We start from the raw sequence: 26,252 nt of genomic DNA on the forward strand, positions 1-26,252 counted from the left end.
TTATGGCTTTGTAAAGGTGCCTTGTATTTCATCAACCAATATAAAGGAAGAGGCTTGATGCATAGTTAAATATTATTGCGTTTTAATTTAATGTTAGCATGGTTAGAATACTTCTGAATTTAGAAAAATAAGAACTTTATTCAAGATTGCAATTTTGAACAAAATAATGATTTTTCCGAATTTGCCTGCCAAGGGCACTTAATTTGGAATCCTAGAGAAATCCCTATATTCTTAAACACAATATTAAACCCCGTTTCACCTCACCTCACTTATGGTGTTTCAGTAAACATGTCCAGTGCACTACAGCGGGTGTTGCAGCAGGCTGCTGTCCAGGCTGCAGTACCATCAGGGAGTCTTGCTTTCAGGTGGGTGGGACTATCACTTGACATAGGTATATATGCACATACTAACATAATCCCACATTCATGTACATTAATGATTATCCCCTGCCCCAACAAAGTTGGTGGAGGATATAGAAACAGGCTCTGTCCGTCTGTCACGTTTCGTTTCCGGAGTAGAGAACTTCAAAGTTATTAGCGATATCTTTATTATACTTACTACACACATTCACCATATAATGTAGATGTTCCCTTTGCTATTTATGATTCCTCTGAATTTTTATTTTATTTTATTTTATTTTATTTTATTTTATTTTATTTTATTTTATTTTATTTTATTTTATTTTATTTTATTTTATTTTATTTTATTTTATTTTATTTTATTTTATTTTATTTTATTTTTATTTTTATATAAGTTTTATAAATTTGTACTTAGTGCCTGAACTGAATGAAAGTAGTGGGTTTCATTTCCAGAGCAGAACTAGAAAATCATTTAAGAGATGTATCTAAGAAACTTGGTAAACACATTCACCATATAGTGTAGGTGCATGTGCTATCTATGATTTCCCCAATTATTTTGTTTTTATATAAATTTTATAAATTTGGACTTGATTTGATTGGAAGCAATCTTAATTTTTTTTACCTCAGTTCTGTTATGTGACTCTATGAAACTTTCTACAGTATCTGTCTGAGGCTGTTATAGTGTCTTAACCATTTACCTTACTCTGGGGCGTCTATGCTTGTTGTAAGAGGCGGCCAATGGGATCAGGTGGTCAGGCTCGCTGACTTGGTTGATGCATGTCATCGTATCCCAATTGCATGGATCAATGCTCATGATGTCAGTCACTGGATTGTCTGGCCCAGATTCAATTATTTACAGACCGTCATGATATAGCTGGAATATTGCTTAATGTGGCGTTAAACAAACAAAACCTTACTCGGGTAACTAGCCCGTAATTGGAGGGCTGCAACAATACCTGCCTGTATGAAAATGCTCTACATTAACAATTCATGAAAATGTCTGAATGAGTGAATTGTGCAGTGCTCAAGGATACAAAATATTCTTAGCCTTGATATACTGGAAGATGATTATAACCTTTGTTTATCATTACTGTTTTACTAAAGCAAAGTTTTGTACAAAGTTTTATGGAGATGTTCTACAGTAGCTCTTGTATTCAACCTCTTTCACAAGAAAGCAGGTGGACAATCTGATTATTGACAATGTCACATTTGATTGCACATATCATTGTCTTCTATGGATGACTTGGTATTCTTGTTAGTTTTTCAAACTGTTCGAAGCATCTGTACATGAACTGTTGTTTAATGAGATCAACAAAGTATGAATGTTTTGTGAAACAGTATGGTGTATGGTCATCGGGGAAATAAATAAGTCAACGCACATGATCTGTAGGTACTTGGAGACAAATATATTAAGGATCATATGTCCCCAGCAACCTATGGTTCTCATAAGAAGTAGCTACCCTGTTCGGACCCTAGGTTTAAATGGGTCCCCTGCAACCTATGCTGGTTGCTGGATTGGGTGGTCAGACTTGGTGACTTGGCAGGGATAGAAATTAGCACAAGACAGCTAGAATGAGACATTTTCACAAATGTAAAAGCTATTCTAAGGGCTAGTAGAATTTCAAAAGTTTTGAAGGTGTTTCTATATGTTATCACTGTTCGTGCTAGTTGACTTTCTTGGTTAATGCCTGGTTTAATGCATGTCATTGTATCCAAAGGGGGCACGGGTGGCCCAGTCGTCTAAGTCACCGCAATTCGCTGTGCAGAGTTGCGTCCCTTGGGCACGCCAGAAACCTATGGTTGTTGGTTCGAATCCCGGTTCACCCCGATTATGTTTCTAGGTTTGTCAGCACCGTACCCGTGCTCGTGGGTTTCACCGAAGTGGTAAACGTCTGAGACCTGCATCACTTCAGGCTTTTCTCCCACATTAAGCTGACACGCCGTGATATAACTGCAATACTGTTAAAAGCGGCGTTAAACACAACTCACTCACTCACTGTATCCAAATTGCAAGGATCAATGCTTATGATACACCGCTTGTGATACACCAATTTATCTCATTTACATCAACATAGAGGCCACTTTCTACTAGGTTGATGCATCATATTTGTTAAGGTGCTGTGTGTGTTACAGCACTACGGCCTGTCTGCATGAGATCAGGAAGATGGCCCGGATGAGGGTAGTGGACAACAGCTCGCTGGGGAAAGCTGCACTGGCCTCGGGAAAACCTCCTCGCGTCATTCATGTGTACAACAAGAAGGAGGTTGCAACCATTGGAGACAAAGTTCTCCTGGCTATCAAAGGGCAGAAGAAACGTGCCTATGTTGTGGGGGTGAAACAGAAACAGAGAGCTAACGTTCCCCGATTTGACAGTAATAATGTTGTGCTGATAGAGGACAATGGTGCCCCCACTGGCACCAGGATAGCTGTACCAGTGCCCTCCGTTTTGCGGGGGAAATCAGGGGACTTTACCAAGATTCTCTCCATCGCTACTAGATTTGTTTAGATTTTCGTCAGTAATAATGATAGTGTAGCATGCAGAATGTATGTTGAGTGAATGATAAAAAAGATTGGTTAAATCAAAACATTTTTTGTTCTTTAATGTTTTATGAATTATTATTCCTCCTCAGCCCCATTTCATCAAGTGATTCCAACAATACATACATCGTCTACTCGGGTTTGTTTAGGAGTGTGATGATGTAGCAAACTATCTATATATCATGTGTTGCAATTGTTTGCCTTACGATTGTACTATGTAGATACTAGATTAGAAATTTAAAAAGTTGATGGTGTTGTCAATAGTATTCACCACAATCAAAAGTTGCAATTACTTATATAAGTACACTCAAAGGCAAAAAGTCTTGTGTTGTGGATTCTTTTCACATACAAACTTACTTCACAGTAACTTTTGCCTTTGTACATTCATTGTGTCAGAAAACTCAGTTTTTACAGTCTAATTTCAAACCTGTTATGATGATAAGCAATGACTATGACAACGTTGGATTAGAGTTACTTCCCTTTGGTTTGAGTAGCGAAAAGGGAAAAATATATGGTCAACTTTGACATTGTCGCCAATACTTTATTCATTTTTGTCACTGATAAGTATAATTATCAAGCCTAAAAGTTGGGTTCATACTATTCCAATACTATCTCATAGTGAAAATAGCCTCGATAGTTGCCCCTAGTTTGTTTCCAGGAACAAACATTTGTGAGCATTATTGGTTCCCTTGACCCTCACCTTCTTACAGGTGGCAATCATATATCGCAGGTAACTGATCACGCCACCTTTAGTATTCTGGTAATCAGAAGTATTTAAAACATAACTCATTCAATTTCTCTCACAAGGACAGAGAGAGGTTTTTTATGCTTCAAAATCTTGTCCAATGATGAAAACAACGCAAGAACACAGTGAATGACAGTGAATTTATTCCTGGCATGGGTATACAAGCACTAACAGCTGGGACATTCTGTACACATGTGGATTGCCTGTTATTAGCATGTGATATTTTAGTAAGGCATAATAAATACAACAATAAATTTCTAGTCTTAGACATCTGATGCCCTTCATTAAGATACACCTGTTCATTGACTGACAATCCTCTTTGATCATGTCCAAAGGCATCAAATTAGGGCTGTAATGATACACTGTCTAGATACAATATATATCTTAATGGTAAGGCTGCAATGATACACTGTGTCTAGATACAATATATATCTTAATGGTAAGGATGCAATGATCCATTAACACTCTGCACTTGTCCTGTTACCATGGTGCAGTGTACCATCACCATCTAAAATCAGTGGAGGCCCAACCAAAACATGCTTTGTAAATTTGAATTAATTAAAGTGGCTTGAGAACACTTGGACATACTGTATGTGTATATATGGTATACCGTTTCCAAAAGACTTTCTACATAAGAGTGCCAAGAGGGAGATTAGAACTTGTTTCTGACGACCTTGCCAAGGTGATCTGGAAACACTGAATTCCTGCCAGCTTCCAACACTATTCTGGATTCAAGAACAGAGCCCCGCCTGTTTCAAGACATTCCACAGGGACACTATTCTGGATTCAAGAACAGAGCCCGGCCTGTTTCAAGACATTCCACAGTGACACTATTCTGGATTCAAGAACAGAGCCCGGCCTGTTTCAAGACATTCCACAGTGACACTATTCTGGATTCAAGAACAGAGCCCGGCCTGTTTCAAGACATTCCACAGTGACACTATTCTGGATTCAAGAACAGAGCCCCGCCTGTTTCAAGACATTCCACAGGGACACTATTCTGGATTCAAGAACAGAGCCCGGCCTGTTTCAAGACATTCCACAGTGACACTATTCTGGATTCAAGAACAGAGCCCGGCCTGTTTCAAGACATTCCACAGTGACACTATTCTGGATTCAAGAACAGAGCCCGGCCTGTTTCAAGACATTCCACAGTGACACTATTCTGGACATTCTGCACTAACAATTTCTTGGGTCTGTTACTTATTGCACCTGACACTTATTTGACCCATTGTCATGCCTTTTTGATTGTATCCTAAAACTGTATTTAAAACTAATTTATTGATTATTCATTGATCTTATGTGGTCATTTACTGACCTCACAATTTAATTCTGTACGAACCTATTCCTTGATTACACCTTTGCATTTCAATTTGGGAATCACCTCATAACAGTATATAATTGTGTTGTGTTGTGTTGTGTTGTGTTGTGTTGTGTTGTGTTGTGTTGTATTGATACATGACCTCATGATACTTGTATCATGGTAAACTAAAACAGCAGTATATCATTACAGCCCTAATTAAAATTGTGAATATATCATGACCTAAATAAGTTGACACTTTATACATTTACATTTTTTATAAGAATAATAATCATGTTTCATTACGTAAATCATGTTTTCTAGTTTACATGTTTTGAGAAATAAAATGATCTACATTAATTTCTATTCACAGCAATGACATATAAGTAAACATAATTTTAGAAGATTATTCCATATTGCTACGGTCCCTACAAGTCCCTAGCCTGAGCACAATCATGGGTAACAACACATGTACAAGGTGTGTTCAGCTGTCCAGTAATGTCTGCACTCGGCTAATGCTCTTCGTGAGGAACTCCGGTCCGCCTATCGTCTCTTTTATCACATCTGCAATCGTCTCTTTTCTGAAAGTAATAACAGTGGTGGTGAAGGACAGTTTTGTTTGTATTTTGTTTGTTGTTTAACGCCACACTCAGCAATATTCCAGCTATATGATGACGGTCTGTAAATAATTGAGTCTGGACCAGAAAATCTAGTGATTGATGTCATGAGCATCGATCCATGCAATTGGGATCGATGACATGCATCAACCAAGACAGCGAGCCTGACCACCCGATCCTGTTAGTCGCCTCTTACGACAAGCATAGTCGCCTTTAACAACAAGCACAGGTTGCTGAAGGCCGTTTCTAACCCGGATCTTCACGGGGCGGTTTAGGAACCAAGCCATGCATTATTTCAAACAGAACTCTGTACAACTACACAGTCTTTCTTCATACCAAACCTAATGATAAATATTTGAGATGGAGGAGAAGTGCTGAATATAACTATAGAATTGGTCCTTTGCTAACCTACAGGTGTTTGTTCGAGTTAACTGTGGTTTGTGGTCAGCTTCTGTGACTGATTGTGTGTCAAACTTTCAGTCATTGTCTGCCTTTCAGTCACAGTGCAAATCATTCACTCACTTCACTTTCTAAATTCTAACACTTGAACCACCAAACAGTTAAAGTGAAACTTGATTGAAGTTAGTAAGCTAGTATGAACCAACAGCAAAGTCAAGACTGGTCCCTGTCGGCAATCCAATAACAACATCCGCAGATTTCTTAACTCACGTTATCGTTCCTATGACAACATCCACAGAACAGTCCACTGGTTTACAGGAGGAGGTGCTAAGCTCCAACAGGAAGGTGATCACCACCTTCCGTACCCGCCGTGTGTTCAGGAACGAGACACTCACACTGGAAGGAGAAGGATGTCATCTCAGCCAGCATCATACAGGAACAAGCAAAATGTCAAACATTTCCTCCATTAACCTAACAAAATCACAGAAACATTCTGTGCCAAATACATTTCTCTCAACAAGATACAACTTTGTGTGTGTTTCCTCATTAAATTTAGTCTTATCATATGGCAGCGTTGGTAATTAAGCATGCAAATCAAGGGATCATTTCCATAACCCGACTGTAATGTTAAAAATTCACCAGGGTTCAAATACAATCTCATTCAAATCAGATCTTAGTTCTTGCTACTGCTTAAAGAGATCTGAGGACATCCCTTTGCGGATCACGCCATTATGACATTACGATCATCAAAATCATTGTCTATCGCTCGTTTCAATGGGATAAACATTTGAAACGGGAGACTTCCCAAAGCACGTGGGAAATACTGTCATACAATTTCGCCATCTATTAGACATACCGTATTCGACGTAATAAGCGCCCACAGAGACATTTGCTAATATATTGGCTAGTGAACAATCCCAATTAGCACCCCTCCGATAGATCAATGTACAGCGCCCACGGAGACATTTGCTTATATATTGGCTAGTGAACAATCCCAATTAGCACCCCTTCCGATTGATCAATGTACACAAGACTTATTTATTCGCACATAATACACACTCGTGTGTTATATGCACCCTTAATTATGGGCAATTAAATTCTTGAAAAATATATCTGTCGTACATAAACACTTCAGGCTGTCAGCATAAACAACGAAATTTATCTTTCAACTCTGTTTTTTCACCGAAATAATATTCTAATAAGAGCCCCCTACTTCTAATTTTGAGAGCGCCCTGGGCACTTATTACGTCGAATACGGTATCCCAAAGGTTCTTTTGTTCCACTTTCAAATTTTGAATCAAACACTGTCAAAATATTTTTCAAAGCGAGTCTGGAATGGAAGTCACCCGTTTGAAACTAGTGCAGTAAGCTAGAGAAGGAAGTTTTTGGATTGGCTAATGTCAACTGAGTTTTTGTCAATTCACTGGTCGGTCAAAGTTCTCGAAAGGTTTGTTCTGACTTGACTTGTGACGGAATGTCCTCAGATCTTTGTTTAGCAGGTGGGGAGAACTAGGATCTGATTCTAATATAGATTGGGTTGGAATACTACCAGTATCAGCAGAATCTTTACCAAAAGGAAATTTGACAAGACTAGGGCTCGTATTTGTGCCTTAAGTATCAAGACTAGAAGTATTTTGACATTCTTTTCTATGTCACATAGCCTAGTTTGTGTATGTAGAAGTAAGATTGTAACTCCAGCTCTACGAGCTGTTCCAGCATCTACACAACAAAGTGCGACCACAGACACAGGATCATCATCTATTACATACCAGTAATCATTAATGGCCACTTTGTGCCTGAGGTCAGCATCACTGATCTGGGTTGCAAGATTTCGAGCCCCTGCTGTCAACCTAGAGATCTCATTCAGCATCTGTAGGTGGAAACATGTCACATTGCAGCACAAGGTTATTGAAATAGCATATGCAAACAAGAAAGAAGTGAGCAAAGCTCACATACCCCCGTTATCCCTGCTGGTCAACAACAAATAGTAAATAGTTTGTTAACTAATAAAATGGTACATATTTCTAACTGATTTTAAATTCAATGTTTTAAAAACTAAGATTGAGTTCCAGTGACAAGTACTCAAGTACTCATTGTGGTTAATGTGTGTTAAAGTTTGGTGAAGCTAGGGTGCATAGTTAAAAAGATATAGGCCGTACAAGACACCCACCCTAAAAGTTTAAGTTCCTAATGTTTCCATGAAAACAACAAAAAATAAAAAATTCAGAATCTTCAAACTAGCAAAAGGCACAAGTACTCATTGTGGTAAATGTGTGTACAAAGTGTGGTGAAGCTAGGGTGCATGGTTAAAAGGATATAGGCCGTACTAAACACCCACCCTAAAAGTTTAAGTTCCTAATGTTTCCATGGAAACGGCAAAAATTAAAAATTCAGAATCTTAAAACTAGCAAAAGGCACAAGTACTCATTGTGGTAAATGTGTGTAGCAAGTTTGGTGAAGCTAGGGTGCATGGTTAAAAAGTTATGGGCCGTACAAAAGCTCGGACGGAATGACGGACGAACGGAAGGCTATATACCCCCGATTTACTTCGTAAACGGGGGTATAATAATAACTGAATTTTCTGCAGTTGGTTGTCGGAGTGGACCTCATGGCCAACTTGCCCTACCTGTGGTAGCTTGTCCCTGCTGGAGTAGCGGTCCCTCAGTCTCACACAGTCCACACCGTCCACAATCAGACGACCGGCTAGGTGCGACCACGGTGAAGAGGAATCTAGTGACAATTATGGAGTAGGAATGTCATCGTATATCGAAATATCGATACATATCAATACATTTTCAATGTTCTTACTGTATCAATACAAATTAATGAATATCAAAACTATATTATTAATTCAATGCCACAACCACTGTTACATTTGTTAAGATTACCATGCTTAAATTTGACAACGCAAAAATTCATTGACCGATCAGCCTAGTTCATAGTTAGCATTCAGTTGCTTAATTGAAGGTCTAGATAGGAATATTTGTATCTATACACATACAGAATAACTAATTTTGTTATAAATTGATATATCGATATATTATGATACTTTTGAGTCATGATATCAATGTTAAACTTTCCAATCAATGACACCCCTGGTGTAGAGCAAAATATATCAACAACCTTTCCTGATGAATAACGATATTGATAAAACAATCTGTTATTTTGAATACTTCAGTAACTACAGCCAAGTGTCTGATGAGTAGCAGTACCTGCTAGATGCGTTGTGAGGACCACAGAGTCTACTGTCTTGTGTTGCACCACGTCGTACGTGACAGACATCTCCACTCCGCCGTACAGGAACAGGAAAACATCTCGGGCAGGACTCCGCTCCTTTACCCTCCACTCCAGCACCCTGCAACATGGGAGGAACACCAGGTGTTGGGAGACATGATAATCACCTGGATATGTAGACAATAAAGTTAGCCACTTAACAAAAGTTGCTGTCAGCATTGATATTCAATCATTTTCATTGTAAATACTGTAGTAAAGCTAACACTTAAATCCACGATTTGAACAAAACGTGATATCATCATAAAAGTTAAAACATAGAGGCCAGTGCAAGTTTGGCTCTCTCTTTGCGAGAAGAGGAGTAACTGGGCCAAATATGCATTGGGAGAATTTAAGAGCATGGTCACCAAAAATCTATGAAAAAATGGAACACATATATATTGAGCCCCACTACCAAGCATGCTAACTACACATGTACCAAATATCATTACATTTTGTACAAAAATGGCAGAGAAATGTCCATAAAGATGTTTTTCAATATCATTATATGGCTGCCTAGGTGGCCATAATGAAAATCGGATTCTAACATCACTGGTGGAGACAAGCAATGGTGGGTCCAGTGGTTTCTGAGAAGAAGACTACAACAGACAATACACGATAGACAAACAGGCCACTACATAAGCTCACTTGACTTTTAGTCAGGTGAGCTAAAAGTAAGAACAGGGAATTTGAAAGCACCTAACATTGTGAAATATTTGCAATAATGATTTTTGCACATATGTCAAATTGTTTGACTGATGTTTTACGGTTTAACCTAAGATACAACCATGACACTGACTGACCTGTGGAGTGCCCCAAGCCTGTGCTGTAGCCTGTCCAACTCGTCCACTCCATCAGCGGCAGCGGTGTGTGTGCCCTCCAGCATCTGCAGCTCCTGTCTCTGGCCTTCCGCCTCCAGGGCCGACTGCCTCTGTCTCAACTCACTCTGCTGCCTGGAGACACAATACATACACAGCACTGGCTTACACACCCTGACTGCAGAGACAGACACAGTCATTGTGCTAAGATCATAAATCACATACTTTCCCATAAAGACCAGGACCATTTTGAAATTTGTTGTTTTTGTTCAATGCCACACTCAGCAATATTCCAGCTATATGACGGCGGTCTGTAAATAATCGAGTCTGGACCAGACAATCCAGTGATTGACATCATGAGCATCGATCCACGCAACTGGCATATAATGATATGCGAGTCTAACCACTCGATCCGTTAGTTGCTCCTTAAGACAAGCATGGGCTGCTGAGGACCTATTCTAAATCGGATCTTCACGGGTAACCATTGTGAAGCCTCCTGTTTCATCAGACTAGCCTATTCTTGTCAGGTCATTTGTCTGCTGCTCAAGTTCTCAATTTGACAACTGATATTAAATGACGTCATGTAAGACAGACCAATAAACCACTTATATAGTGACGTGCGTGGATCTCTGAAACCACCCTGGCTACAAAGTTAACTTTGCATTGATGAGTGTGTGGTGGTGTCTCTATAGAATTCAGATCCTATCTTAAAAATGGCAGCCATATTGTAAATATTATTTTCATCCATGGAGACATGTCTGCATGTTTTGTGTTATTCCATGTACCGGTACATGCATACTGCAGGCATGTGGTACAGAATGTTCTGTACTTTCAACTTTCATATTTATCATTACCCTGAATAGTGAACCATTAAGATCAAATGTTCCAAATACTCCACAAAATGGCTGGTGAGCTACAGAGCCTTTAACATTCATAAACCTTCTAAAACAAAGATCTTCTAAAAAATAAGCCTCTTCATACTAGATTTACATAACATGGACTATTCAGGTTTCACTGCATGTCAACTAGATTTTGTGAAAATTAGGAACAAATCACATCAGTGCCAATAAAAAATTACTCGGGCTTGTCCGGGATTCGAACCCGGGACCTCTCGCACCCAAAGCGAGAATCATACCCCTAGACCAACAAGCCAAGCTGTGGGAGAGATCTGAAGTGCTTTACTTACACATATCTAAGATCAGTACGTTGGTTTGTTTTCCATATTTATCCTTAAAAAATGGATTATTCTGGTACATGTATACCAATTTAGATTTGGCACAATTTCAACATTTAATTTTATTACAGTTGCTATTTTATTATACGCAACAGAATGACATGGTACTCCTTCATGTCAGTTTTCTCATTGAGATAGCATGAGCCGACAGGCACCTGTCAGGGGACTCCTATATCAATGGGCTATTTATAGACACAGTCAAGCCATAAACATTCCTCTGTTTCCAGCTTGAAAGCCAGGCTACTTAACATCACGTTTAAGCCCTGCTATGTGGGGCTATAGTGTACTGATCTATATTTTACTGCTGGTAAAGAAAAGCAGCCTTGTGATGCAGGGCAAACAAATTATTTTCCTGTTTCTATTGATGTCTCCCTAAATTTTGCAAAGTCACAGCAACAAAAATCTGATGCAAGAACACTCAGTATAAACCTCTATAAGTAATAAGGTTTTGTGTTAACATGAATTGAAAACCTTGTTGTGCAAAATAAAACAAGTTACTGTCTAGAAACATGTAAAATCAACCTTCAATTTAATGTCATGATTCTGATGTTTACATTGAAAATGTTTTCCTAGATGATCAACATCAAACAAACAATCTCATTGTCCTCAAAATAATATCCTCAGTATATAATCAAATGGCTCCATGAACCATCTCACAAATAAATAAACTTCTTTATGTGTCTTATGTCCCAGTGAGTTGTTTCTTACACTACATTGAATAGTACTTCAGTTACATCCCAGCATCTCGGCTTCATGGAAGAGGCAAACCTTGTGATGCAGCTCCTTGACATTTACTACTTTGCTGACATCCATGGCATAGGGAAGGGTAAACAAAAATCATAATGAGGACGAATATGGGATTCAAACCCAAATTCTGGGATTCTGGCATATCCAAGGGACTTAACTCTGCACAATAGACAACCAGGCCACCTTTTCTCACAACCCAGGCAAGTTACTTTTTGCACTATTTCAAGTTCTTTGTATGTCAACCATGTTTGTTTGAGTATTTTTAGTTTGGTCAGCAGAAATACAAATTAAAATAGCTATTAGAAAAGCACCCATAAGGAATATAATGACACCAAACTGTTTCATAGAAAAAGACGTATCAAGAAACTTGCAGCATTCAATGAGTGGTATAAAAATCAAGCTCTGTGCTACCTTACTATGAACTTGTTTTTCTGAATTTGTAATTTGTGGTGTGTGTGATGTGTGGTGTGGTGTGGTGTGGTGTGGTGTGGTGTGGTGTGGTGTGTGGTGTGTTGTGGTGTCAGCTAAGTATAAAAGTTAGTTTTAATATAATATGGCTGCCATATTGAAAATTGAATTTAAGCCTCTTGAACAGATTCAGGTGATGTCAGTGGTGAGTACATACATGTCAAGTTTCAGCTTCATTTTTATGAGAAGATCTTTACAGACGACACATAACTCTGGACAAGCAGGCCATGACACAGCTCTCTTGACTTTCATTAACCAAAGAGTTAAACAAATCTGGCCTCAACTTCTCAAGTCGGTTCTAAGCAGAACTAGATTTTTTTCTATAACAAGTCTGACATTCAGGCAGTTTGGCTTATGGAGGATTACAGGTCACCTGATCAACCAGTATATCCTGACATTCAGGAAGTAGTGTGATTGTGGCAACTAGAAGACCTTTTCACGTTTCATCCATAACATACAGATTCTGTTGATTTACGTTTCATGCACAATACGAATCAAACATCAATCAATCAAAGTCGTAAGATCTTTGTAGGTTGCATCAGTTGTTAACCAATAACCAATTATCAATCAAGCAAACAATACGTTCTTCTTTCACCTGGAGACATGTGAGATGTAAGTTATATAACAGTGATTCCATGCACAAGGGTGAGATTTTCTTCAAAGTTACAGTCAGCCACCAGACAAGTAAAACACTAGAAGCTGTTTCCATGGCTACATAAACCATTCACTTTACACAAAAAATGGTGCAAAATAGCAAAATGGTTGCCATGGAAACAAAATATCATTGAATGGAGAAATGAGATAATCATGCCAAAGTTTCAGTTATATTTTTATGTGGTCTCACAAATTGGAATCAAACAAAATTCAGACATTTCTGAGGCAAGGAGAAAGAAATGAAAACATTATTCTGACCCCCACAAAATGAAAAAGAGCACACGCACAATCAGACACGACCGCACACACACAAAAATGACTTGAAGCATGAACAATTTCCCCTCTCCCAAGAAGGTTACATCCATGGCAACACACTAGCATAGCATTAAATCAGATGTAGGTGAGGTGAGGTGAGGTGAGATTATTGTACTTATATATAACAATGTGTATGTACATGGCTGCTTGTAGTAGTCTGCACTAATGCTGATTTTATAGTGCTAACCCACTGAGATACCATGCTGCAGTTTAACATGAAACCCATTCCGACACAGTATGCTGACTCCGGACCGAACAGTTCTTGTTCTAGCCCCTAATGCCAGGCGCCAGACAGAGTAACAACAAGTACATTCTCTTAACATTTTTTGTATGACGTGTCTGTGAATTGAACCCTGATCTTCCACTCTCTGGGCATATGCTCTACCACAAGACCACAGAGGCGGTCTAAATCCGATTGAACAAAACACAATAGAAAGTCTTTACCTTAATGCTAGTGCCTTCTCCTCTTCACTCTTCCTCAACTCTGAAAACAGTAAATATATCTATGTCACTGTCCTTCAGCCATGATGGTAACTAATAATATTGGTAACTGAAACAAGTGAGTATGGTTTTATGCCGCTTTTAGCAATATTCCAGCAATATCACGGCAGGGGACACCAGAAATGGGCTTCACACATTGTACCCATGTCAGTATTCGAACAGGGGATGAGCGAACGCATTAACCACCAGGGTACCCGACCGCCCCAACTGAAACAAGATCCATGTTGGCCTGGTGGATCAGTGAATTACATTTCCTTCTTCGCTCTCACAGAAGCATATACAAAAATATCAGAAGCCTCATAAATATTGATATTTTTCATTTTGACATGCTGGGAATACTCTTTAGATTTTAGCAGACTGTGTAAACCAAAGGCTTACATGAAAATGTACCAAAGGTTTACACTAATCCAGGAAACAGTGTGTCAAACATGAATGATAGGCACTACAATGAGTTGTATGAGCTATGTGAAAATGCATGTAGGCTGCCGCTTCCATTCCAGCCCAAACATGCATCAAATCAGATTTATGTCTCATGATGTATGAGGTGAAAGAGTACTGTTTATTACCCACATGGTGAAGATACAAGTGGTAAGATACTAAATCCGTACATCACACGTGTCTTACAAGGTTGACCTCGTTTTGTTTCGTTTGATTGGATAACCATGACCCCTATAACACCTGAATTACTTTTTGCATTCATAAAAAAATTACGAGACGTCATTAACTTTTACAACTACAAGGCAGAACTAAAGGGATCTCATGAATGCGAGAGAATTAACAAACACTTTAAACCAAACAAGACAGTCACACTCATCAACTTCGCTTTGTATTCTATATTCGTTATGCATACAGCTACTACAGACATTATATACACGAGCTACATGTATATCCATTGCAATGTATGACTACTGATAGATCGAGGGTCTCTATGAGCGTGACACACCCGACCACTTTCGCAACTTTCAATTTGATTTAACATAAAATGTTAAGCGTGGTGAAATGAAGTCAGTTTAAACTGTCTGGACAGATATGTAGACCTACTTCGGTTGTGCTGCCAGTGTCCCCTTCAAAGCCTATTTTGTGACATTGCTTCCAAAGATGTTTGTTTATGAATAAACATGCACGACCAGATCACTCAAAGTGAACCGATACAAATCATTCGAAAACTCTGTGGAAGTGTGCCTGTCGTCTGTGTTTGTGGCCCAAAGCACCCAAATGTGAAGAATAACATTCCCTATTTATCTCTTGTGTAGATCACGGTTGTCTTTTCTTATTCCTTGCCCTTCATTCGAAGCTGTCACTACCATGCAAGCATATGAGTTTGTTGATTTCCATTTTTGTTGAATATAAATTCAGCTGACAGATCAGGGAAACCGAACAATTTTTATTGCACAGCCATTTAAAGAAACTTATGAGCTTTCTATGGTGCCTGACCTCGCTCTTGCTCGGTGAGATACCATAGAAAGTCCACTTGTTTCTTAAAATGGTATCTAACGAGAATGAGTGTAGAATTCTCTCTGTATGTCACCTTGAGTCTGGATGAGCAGGTGCTCCTTGAGGCGGGCCACTTCCTCAGCCTCCATCTCTGTCACAGCAGGCTCCTCACCCAGGTCTTCCAGCTGACTGTCAATGTCAGCCAGCACTGGAACATGCAATGTGAAACATGCCATGTGTATCCCGCAATGTGAAACATGCTATGTGAATCTCACAATGTGAAACATACCACGTGAATCCCCCAATGTAAATGTGAAAGATACCATATGAATGCTGCAATGTGAAACACACCATGTCAATCCCGCGATGTGAAAAATACCACATGAATATCGCAATGTGAAACATACCACATAAATCCTTCAATGTGAAACATACCACGTGAATCCCAAAATGAAAAACATACCATTTGAATTCCACAATGTGAAACATTTGTGAATCCCACAAAGCGAAACATACCATTTGAATTCCACAATGTGAAACATACCATGTGAATCCCACAATATGGAACACATCATAAGAAACATGTACTGTGAAACATGCCATGTAAATCCCTTAACGTGAAAAATACCATGTGAAACCCATGCAATGTGAAACATGTGATATAAGGTAAACAACCTGAAGACTACAATGTGAAATACATGAGAAACATAATATAATTTCAAAAGACTGTAATGTAACATAATGTAATATTTAAGGAGTACCTATGATATAAGACCAATCTCAGAAGTACAAAGACGGAAACATTCACATTCAACCATGTATATACAGGAAACTCACAAAAACAATATGATATTTATCATCACTTTGTCCTGCTTTGTACCCATTAATATCAAAAAACGGCAAGCCAATTCCCATCATAAAATCAATTATCTTGTCCTGAGGCCATTACTATAACTGAGAGTCAACATCTCCAATACCGTATGTCAAGAGCATCAGATAATGAATGCAATGTGTATTTGGTTTACAAAATACATATATAATGAGTAGCAACACTGACCCAGACCTGTCATAAGAGTGATCAGGGAGGAAAGTTAACTCAAAACACAAACAAGGCTTGTCAGAATTGTTTTCTGCAAGACCTGCAAAATATTACTTGAACTTCTCAAATAAGAAGACTTGCAAATTTCAATCTTTAATTTATGAGAAATACATTCAAATATTAAGACTCAGTATGAACATATACATCAAGTGTTTTAAAATTGTTTAACATTGTTTATTACAAGAACGACCCGGAAGATTGTGCTAAATGTCTGGTGCAGAGATTTGACAGTCGGAATCGAGAGGGCAACATGTAATTTATAGCATGTGTGAAAACATTTACAGGCCCAAAGGGCCAGTAGAATCATAATTTTATTAGCCCAAGGTAATTTCTACAAGACTTGGTCATATGGGCCAGCATTTAAATTCCCTCCCTAGTGAGACTGTTCAGCTAGATGTTGATGTGACACAACCAGTAGTATGTACTCACAGTTGTCTATAGATGCTAGGTCGGAGATGACTCTCTCTGCCTGCGTCACCACCTCATTCACCCCAATACAAAGTCTCTCCTTCTCCTCCTGCAATAACACACAGCAATCTACACACAAAGAACATACATTTTTAGTTAAAGATGTGAGATCCACTGCAGGGTCATCAGAATTCCCTGCATGTGTCTTGCGGTGAGGTGAGGTTAGTTGGGGTTTAATTCAAGAATATTGCTCTAATAGAGCGACATGCATGCATAGCGACGTGTGGGTGTTTTAATCCCCACTCGCCAATCCCCAATCGCTTTAATAGTCCAGACTAATGCCAATTTATAGAGCCAGCGCACTGAGACACCATGCCGCAGTTTTACATAAATACCCCACTCAGACAAAGTATCTTGATTCCGAGCCGACCAGTCCTTGTTTTAGCCCCTTAATGCCGAGTACCAGGCAGGGTAACAACCAGTACCTTCTTCTTAAGTCTTCTGGTAGGGTGCAGCGGGGGATCGAACCCACGACCTTCTGCCCTCCAGGCAGATGCTGTACCACGACACCACAGAGGCGGTCATATATGTATTGAGAGTCATGAGCAGAGGCTAGAGAATGATGCCTGAGTTTCAGTCTACAAGATATCTTTAACAAAGCGTAACATCATAAACAATCTCTGTTGATTTAAACCAGTTATTATGTATACATAAGCGCCCTCCTCAAGGGTAACATGGATATATCACATGCAGAGGTGGGGGCTAACCAATTTATACCCCAACCGCGATGTGCCTTATACAAGGATGCAAAACCATGAATTGAGGCTTGCTCCCCTCTCATAGGAATTGAATTACGTGACCTCAGCACGTTGCACGCGTGGGGTCACTAAGATAGATTAACGATCTACCGAAACAATGGGCATAACACAAACTAGCGGTATGAGAGAGAATAGCAACACCCCTACCTTATGCAGACACTATTTAGAGATAGCAACACCCCTACTGAGGTTTTGCAGACACTGTTTAGAGATGGCAACACCCCTACCTTGAAGTCGTGCAGACACTGTTTAGAGATGGCAACACCCCTACCTTGAAGTCGTGCAGACACTGTTTAGAGATGGCAACACCCCTACCTTGAGGTTGTGCAGACACTGTTTAGATATAGAAACACCCCTACCTTGAGGTTGTGCAGACACTGTTTAGAGATGGCAAAACCCCCACCTTGAAGTCATGCAGACACTGTTTAGAGATGGCAACACCCCTACCTTGAGGTTGTGCAGACACTGTTTAGATATAGCAACACCCCTACCTTGAGGTTGTGCAGACATTGTTTAGAGATGGTAACACCCCTACCTTGAGGTTGTGCAGACACTGTTTAGATATAGCAACACCCCTACCTTGAGGTTGTGCAGACACTGTTTAGAGATGGCAACACCCCCACCTTGAAGTCGTGCAGACACTGTTTAGAGATGGCAACACCCCTACCTTGAGGTTGTGCAGACACTGTTTCGATATAGCAACACCCCTACCTTGAGGTTGTGCAGACATTGTTTAGAGATGGCAACACCCCTACTTTGAGGTCATGCAGACATTGTTTAGATATGGCAAAATCCCTACCTTGAGATAGTGCAGACACTGTTTAGAGATGTATACACCTCTACCTTGAGATAGTGCAGACATTGTTCAGAGATGGCAACACCCCTACCTTGAGGATGTGCAGACACTGTTTAGAAATGGCAACATCCCTACCTTGAGGTTGTGCAGACACTGTTTAGAAATGGCAACATCCCTACCTTGAGGTTGTGCAGACATTGTTCAGAGATGGCAACACCCCTACCTTGAGGATGTTCAGACACTGTTTACATATGGCAACACCTGTACCTTGAGGTTGTGCAGACACTGTTTAGAAATGGCAACATCCCTACCTTGAGGTTGTGCAGACACTGTTTGGATATGGCAACACGCTCCCTCTTCATCTTCGCTTTAGCCCAGCGCTGACACGCCTTGTAGCAGGAGTGGACCTCTTCCTGAAACAAGGACCAACATTCAAATTTTGTTTGTGTGTTGTATAACACCACACTCAGCAATATTTAAGCTACACGATGGCTGTTTGTAAATAATCGAGTCTGGACATGACATTCCAGTGCTTCACATGATGAGCATAGATCTAAGCCATTGGGATACAATGTCATGTGAGTCTGACCACCCAATCCCATTAGTCGCCCCTTCCTACAAGCATGGATTGCTGAAGACCAATTTCGAAGCTGGATCAAGACTGGTAAACATTCAAGAAGACTGGGTGGACAAACGGAGCAAGCAGTCATGTAACACAGGCACCAAAGCAGTAGATAGCAAGGTGCTTGACATCAAGGGCTTCACAAATTGTACCCTTGTGTGAAATAGATCTGATAAATCGAGGCTAACCACCAACTGTACCTTTGTTATCTGTGAGTTTCTCAGCTGACTGAAGAGCATCGGTTCCTTCTCTGACACAATGTGCTGCTGTCCTTCCACCTCTTCCTCATCCCTGTCAGGGAGACATTGATGTCAGAACAACATTACTCTGTAATAGCACTTTGCAGATTTTGATACTTTAGGGCATACTTAATCACAAATGCATGACCAAGTTATATTTGAAAAAAATTCTGCCACTGTGGGGATTCCCCTTAGTGGTGTTAAAATGGGTTCCCCGATGTTTGACATGGGCCAATGCCCAGTCTGTCTGCGTCTGCCACTGATTCTTTAAGACATTACGTCTTCTTTCTGTCTGCACATCCATTTGATAACCATGTCACAACTTTAGTAACAAAACTGAAGATGCCTTCATGTTTACTCAGGGGATTTATCCATGACAGGCATTAACTGTGTGGAATAGGGACGCAGGAAGTTGGTGTTTTATTACTCAAACAGGATGTTAGTAATTAAACGCTTGTTACAGATTGATTAATTAAAATAACAAATAACAATGTCAAGATCAAAGGTCGTTTCATATATTGAACAATGTATGCAAATGGGTTTTTTTTGCGCCTCTTGTGACAAGCATCATGTACAGAGGATGTACACTAGGCTGGAATCTCTCTGAATGCAGACACTGACCTTTCGATCTGCTGCTGGAGTCTCTCGTACATGTCGTCCTTCACCTGTGTCTCGGTGGCCGTCAGTGTCTGGAGACGGAGCACCTCCTGCAGACTGTCTGCTTCTAGCGCCTGCAGGGAGACACCCATACAGATCAAAACATGTTGCATGGAGTACTGATTTCACAAAACAAGTGTCCAAATGTTTGTTTATTTGTTTGTTTGTTTGTTTGTTGTTAAACGCTGCACTCAGCAATATCACAGCTAAATCACGGCGTGCTGCAAATAATCAAGTCTGGACCAGACAATCAAGTGATTGACACCATGAGCATCGATCTACGCAATTGGGATACGATGACATGCGTCAACCAAGTCACCTGATCCCATTAGTTGCATCTTAAGACAAGCATGGGTTGCTGAAGGACAATTGTAACCAAGAATCTTCACGGAACCCAAAAGTTAGAACAAGAAACAAATATGGATTTGGACAAGTTCTGTACAATACACATACACAGTACAATACACATATGAATATAATATTTCATTTAATATCCACAATAGCTGTCATGTGGAGCTGTGCTGAGAAGCAAGCAGGTTCAACATGTCACTAAAGATGGGTAGAAAAAAAATATACACAGTAATATTCATTGTACCTACAGCTCATCAAGAGCCATCTTCCCGAGGCAAGAGAGTTAATGGACTTTAAAAGTCCAGTTTCCACCCTTGCCGAACTAGGCTGGAATTCCTGGGCTCGATCGTAGCGCCTCCAGTGGCTATTACCAGTTTTGTCCCTTCTATGCCTGTCGTATGGACCAATCAGATTCACTTGCGTTTGCTTCACACAAAATGGTGACACCCAGTCAAAACGATCTGATCGACAATCAAGATCTATATTGTGATAAAACGGGTCTTACATCATGAAGTACATCAAATCACATGAGCACCTTCATTAAAAACATGAAAAGATTTGGAAAATATCTGCTGACAACAAGTTGGTGGTGCACATGCTATGCAAATCCTGCAATCGACCGAAATCGGTGCGCAAATTTGATTGGACTATGCATAGACTCGTTAGTCAAGCCAAAATGTAACTCTATAATACCAGCCTAGTTCGGCAAGGGTGGAAACTGGACTTTTATAGTCAGTGAACAGTTGCCTCGGGAAGATGATCAGGAGCAGTTATAGGTGTCTGTTATTTCATCCATCAATCATGACCACTGTCCACATGATCACAGATTCATTATTTTGTAACATCCACACATTGTGAACTATTAAATTTAATGTATTCTTCTAACATGTCTAAACCACTTTTCTATCAGCACAACCCAAAGCCGTTCCAAGCAAAGTAAAAATTCAAGGTACCTGGATGTTCTGTACATACCGGTAATATATTGATGCTACTTCTTCTGTTGCATTTGGGCTTGAACTGAGATATTCCAGTTCTCTCACAGAATGTGCCGAAGTCCCAGGGACCATCATTCTCATCATACTACAAGACAAGCAGCAGACTGATGTAATGGAACCATCACTGCAGGATATTACCTTGTGAGCAAAGTACATTTACTGCATGGGTTCTACTCTGTAATGTTAATACCATTCAATAATGATTTTATGAGAAAACAACTAATCCTTTCAGAATGTCACTTAATATAGATTGGTAATTTATGCATTAATCACTGGGTTTTTTGTATATAGCAACAACGAGGTGATGTAATTCAGAAATTAAAAAATATGGCATTCCCTCAGCATGCTAAGAGATTACATAAGTTGGTATCAACCACACTACTTCACCTTTTTGTCCAGCAAACTGAATGACAGCAGTGACTGGGACAGAGATATGGCAGACTGTGAGTGGTGCCCCCTAGTGTGCTCCTCACTGCTCTCCGAATTGGCAGAATCAAGGGAGGTAACTGTGTCATTGTCACTAATCGGAAGAATATCTGCAGGTTGTGAATCTGAAAGTCAAAGTCAAAACCAGGTTGACCTTGATCATTTCATTATTATATACATAGTAACGGGGCTGAGCAAAAGGAAAAAAATATTCAGAGGTCTTGTCTTGAAATTCGCACACATAGTTTCAGTATCATTAATCCACAGAACAAATTTTGTAGTGAAATTAAAGTCAAACTTCAAATAAATCCTGAAACAAGAATAAATGACCATGATTACTTCCTTGAATCATATGATCTATTCAAAAGATTATTCTGCCACTAAGCCAACCTGACCACTTACCAACTTGTGTCACCTCAGTAGGGTCCTCCACTTCAAGTTTAGGTCTCTTTTTGTCAGCAGAGGAGATCGGCTCGGGACTGCCATGTTTGCCCACGGCAACTGTCGTCCTCTCTTTCGCTGGAGTTTTGCCCGAGACAGGAGATGTCCCTTGTGTCAAAACCCTTGACTTGTTCATCTTGTCCAGGATCAATGCCAGTCCTGTGGTTGTATTATGTTGTGTGAGGTTCATGTCTTCATCAAGCAGTAAGGCAGGTGGTTCCTCCGAGTCGATGGTCTGAGATTTAGTATCTTCTTCTTCTTCTTCCAGGATTGTTTTCTCAGCTCTGACATGACCATCATCAGCCTGACCCTTCTGCGAGAGTGAGTCGGTATTTGGCTTGTGTTTAGTGTTCTTGGCCATCATGTGGAGCTCCAGCAGCTTGGTGTCGTCCAGCATGTCTGTGTCCTCCTCCAGGGCAGCCATCTTCAGCATCTCCAGGGCACTCAACTCACCCTCGGGAACACCCAGCTTCAGGATGTCAGTAGCTGTGTGAGTCAGGTCAGCCTGGTCCACTGTGGTGCCAACAGGAGACGGTTTAGGCATATCCTTTCCTGACATGTCTCCTGTCTTGGTGGAAGATGGTGCTGAGTCTGTAGATGGGATCTGAGGCTCTCTTTCATGACTTTGTCCAACCTTTGTGTTATTGTCGGAACATATTTCTGTAGCCTTGTCACCACAATTTTCTTCCTTATTTAACTTGGCTACTTTCACCGTCTTGGCCTTTGCTCCAGCCATCATCATGTCGAAGCTGTAGAGCTTGCGCTTGAGACTCTGAGTGCTAAAACCGTCCACCTGAGGAGGAGCTGCGTTCACCATCCCACTGTACTGACTCCTCCTCTGCTGCAGGCTCTTGTCAGAGGGCATCGATTCTCCTGGCAAAGAACGGCCTCTTTCACCTCTCCTAGCCTCCCTGCCATCTTCAGTCACTTCAGCCTTGGTACTATCTTTATCCTTAGATTCTTGAACATCATCTTGATCTGTTGCTGCTGCTGTTGCTGTGGAGACTGCACTAACACACTCTGTCATCTCCATGGCTGCTGTCACATCCGTGGCACCAAACATTCTGGTTGTGTCAGACTGAACATCACCCTGGGTTGCCGACATTACTCCTGGCTGGCACGATGTAAGTTCCATAGATCCTCCTCGTCGCTCAAAGTGAATAGTTTTATCATCGGTTTTACCTTCTGACGATTCCCTCTTTACCTTAGCACTGACACACTCAGTCAACTCCATGGCTGCGGTCCCATCTTCGGTGTTGAAAACCCTGGTCTTCTCGGAACATGTAATATCAGGGTTCTGTTGCTTGACACTCAGCACTCCATGGCATCCTGTCAACTCCATGGCTGCGGTCACATCTTCGGTGTTGAAAACCCTGGTCTTCTCGGAACATGTAATATCAGGGTTCTGTTGCTTGACACTCAGCACTCCATGGCATCCTGTCAACTCCATGGCTGCGGTCATGTCTTCGGTGTTGAAAACCCTGGTCTTCTCTGAACATGTAATGTCCGGCTGTTGCTGTTGCTTGACACTCAGCATCCCCTGGCATCCTGTCAACTCCATGGCTGCGGTCATGTCTTCCTTGCCAAAAACTCTTGTCACATCTTGACAGGTGGAACTCGAGACAGCCACCCTACCTTCAGCCTTCCCTGTTCCATCAGGCAGAGGTACTTTCTGCTTAAACGATACAGTGTCATCAATATGAGTGATAACATTCTGTCTCACATTATTTGCCGTTTCAATAGTTTCAAGGCAAGCTGTGAACTCCATATTGCCAACATCGCCTGAGGCCCCAAAAATCTGGGTCTTCTCAAGACAGACACTGGTGGTGGGGTGTTCCTGACACACCACCCCCTCTTTGTCCTGCCGCTCCACCTGTGTGGTCAAACATGAGGTGAAGTCCATGTCCCCCTGCGTGTCTGCTGTCTTGAAATGCACAGTGATGTTTTCTTTCTCCATGTCCACGGGAGAGATACTTGGTATTCTTCGCCTCCCCTCATCCCTCCGAGTCTTGAGTCCATCGGCCCCAAAATCGGCTGTGACATCCGTCAGAGCTCTCTTATGAGATCTGGATAAAAGATCTGGTGCCTTTTTCACAATGGTGGTTCCCCCGCCATTGCTGCTGATGATGAGTTTTGGGTCTAATGCTTCCGTCATCTCCATGTCGGCATCTATCTCCTGATGCCCAAAGCGTATGGTAACTTCTGACGGAGAGGAAGCCTTCCCTGCCGCTACAATTGCTGAAGAATAATGAGAAAATAATATTTAAGGTTGGCATATTGGCACATAAATCATATATCAATATATCATAATATGGAGCGCTGTACAGTGATACATATTGCAATACGTATTGGGGTCCAATTAATATATATATTTGTACTTTTCAAATAGTACTCCTTCATTCAATAATCTTGACTTTAGATTGCAAGATGGGTAGTATGGATAAACGAGACTTCCTATTATGTCATCAATATGGAATGTTAACGTCAACAGTGTGAAGCGTGTGCTGTTTACATGGTTTAGATAGGAAACCAGTCCATCCAAGATAGTAGATGTAATATATATAATTATATATTTATTCTTTTGTAACTGTATCAGAAAATATTGATACACACGCGTTGTATTGCAAAAATTGTATTGCTGACAGACGTATTGCAATATACCGGTATACCAACTATACTGCACACACTTATAACAATTGTGTTCAGAAAATGAACATGATGAAATCAGTTCTCAGGCAAGTGTTACGAAAACTTCTGAGCAAATGAAATGTTGTCAATAAAAATTTCCAATTTTGCTTGATTTTAATACTCATCACTGACAGACAAGGTTTTCTACAAGGCAAACATACAGCACATTGATCTGTTTGTTTGTTGTTTAACGCCGCTCTCTACATTATTCCAGATATATGACAGCAGTCTGTAAATCATTGAGTCCGAACCAGACGATCCAGTGATTGACATCAACCAACCACCCGATCCCGTTAGTCACCTCTTACGACATGCATAATCGCCCTTTATGACAAGCATGGGTTTCGGAAGACCTATTCTTACCGATATCTTCATGATTACACAACACATTGAAACGGGAAATAATAATCAGAACATAACTATGATAACATGGGTCAGTGAATCAGTAAAACATTGAATCATAAAACCGGCCCTTTGAGCACTGTTGATATCTGTTTTGTCTTGATCATTTTACAATTCGTTTGAACCCTTTTTGGAAGTACACAACTGTCACAATTTGAATAAACCTAAAACATTTATTACTGTTCTTTTTATAAAATTCTACATTTAAATAATATAAAGACATAATCCCCCATGAAGAAGCAATATCAATTTCATGAACTGGACTATAATCTCAAAGATAGACGACAATTGTTGTAAGACCACATCCGTGACAACCCAAGCCACAGCATCCAGTGGGAGAGGGTCACAACCCTCGCCACCAACCTCAAAGACTTCAAGATCAGGAAGCTACAAGAAGCCATCAACATCCAAAGACTTCAACCCTCAATATACCGTGACCAAGGCTATTACATACCCCCCGCGTACCATCAACTCATCAAAGACCCCAATCAGCCATAATCACGTTGTTTAGATTACTGGCTTCATCCTTTGTTTAAGGCACTGACTTCACCAATGACTGTCATCACTGCCCTTGTGTACACAACAGCCTTCTCTACTCCAGTATAACAATATCTACTCTACTGTATAAACATTGCCTCCTACTTGTATATATACTTGCCTACTACACTATGTGCAAAATACGCTACAGTCGGAAAGCGCACGTTAAATCTCCTATATCAGTCAGTCAGTCAGACTCTGTAAATCACTTGCTTGATAACGGTGTTAGAACCTACACGAAACGTTGCTCTTAATTGTATTAAAGAAGTTGTTCATCCATAAATTCTTATCCTTACTTAGTATTCCAACTTCTAAATGAAGAATCAAAGAAGTTAACCAATGTTAACTGTTGTAAGGTAATGTTTTAGTTGGTT

General features: G+C 40.3%; 2 protein-coding genes and 1 non-coding gene across 3 annotated transcripts in view; 1 reads left to right on the forward strand and 2 right to left on the reverse strand.

Annotated features, from left to right (window-relative positions):
• Positions 1-288: 288 nt before the first annotated feature.
• Positions 289-3,040, forward strand: LOC139441961 (large ribosomal subunit protein uL14m-like). The gene is made up of 2 exons (XM_071222706.1): positions 289-365; positions 2,493-3,040. Exons 1-2 carry the CDS (start codon positions 289-291, stop codon positions 2,863-2,865), a joined length of 450 nt encoding a protein of 149 aa, XP_071078807.1. The 3' UTR covers positions 2,866-3,040.
• A 2,018-nt stretch (positions 3,041-5,058) lies between these two features.
• Positions 5,059-26,252, reverse strand: part of LOC139441962 (uncharacterized) — a 48,184-nt gene continuing 26,990 nt past the window's right edge. The window contains exons 13-27 of the mRNA XM_071222707.1: positions 22,213-24,489; positions 21,772-21,935; positions 21,362-21,469; positions 20,003-20,112; positions 19,343-19,433; positions 18,832-18,933; positions 16,928-17,015; positions 15,494-15,607; positions 13,909-13,948; positions 10,032-10,181; positions 9,171-9,313; positions 8,585-8,688; positions 7,728-7,828; positions 6,229-6,354; positions 5,059-5,523 (exon numbers count right to left, since the gene is read on the reverse strand). Coding sequence (XP_071078808.1) covers positions 5,427-5,523; positions 6,229-6,354; positions 7,728-7,828; positions 8,585-8,688; positions 9,171-9,313; positions 10,032-10,181; positions 13,909-13,948; positions 15,494-15,607; positions 16,928-17,015; positions 18,832-18,933; positions 19,343-19,433; positions 20,003-20,112; positions 21,362-21,469; positions 21,772-21,935; positions 22,213-24,489 — 3,815 coding nt within the window. The 3' untranslated portion in view covers positions 5,059-5,426. The remainder of the gene's footprint in view (positions 5,524-6,228; positions 6,355-7,727; positions 7,829-8,584; positions 8,689-9,170; positions 9,314-10,031; positions 10,182-13,908; positions 13,949-15,493; positions 15,608-16,927; positions 17,016-18,831; positions 18,934-19,342; positions 19,434-20,002; positions 20,113-21,361; positions 21,470-21,771; positions 21,936-22,212; positions 24,490-26,252) is intronic.
• Trnap-ugg (transfer RNA proline (anticodon UGG)) lies at positions 11,127-11,198 on the reverse strand. The gene has a single exon. It is a non-coding gene; the product is annotated as a tRNA-Pro (tRNA).

Source organism: Haliotis cracherodii, unplaced genomic scaffold (assembly GCF_022045235.1).
Source record: "Haliotis cracherodii isolate W230 unplaced genomic scaffold, xgHalCrac1.p SCAF_5, whole genome shotgun sequence".
Taxonomy (NCBI): Eukaryota; Metazoa; Mollusca; class Gastropoda; order Lepetellida; family Haliotidae; genus Haliotis; species Haliotis cracherodii.

Coding starts and splice junctions, on each gene's coding strand:
- LOC139441961 (XM_071222706.1), top strand. CDS start 289: ATGTCCAGTGCACTACAGCGGGTGTTGCAGCAGGCTGCTGTCCAGGCT. Junction 366..2,492: donor TCAGGGAGTCTTGCTTTCAG/GTGGGTGGGACT, acceptor TGTGTGTTACAG/CACTACGGCCTGTCTGCATG.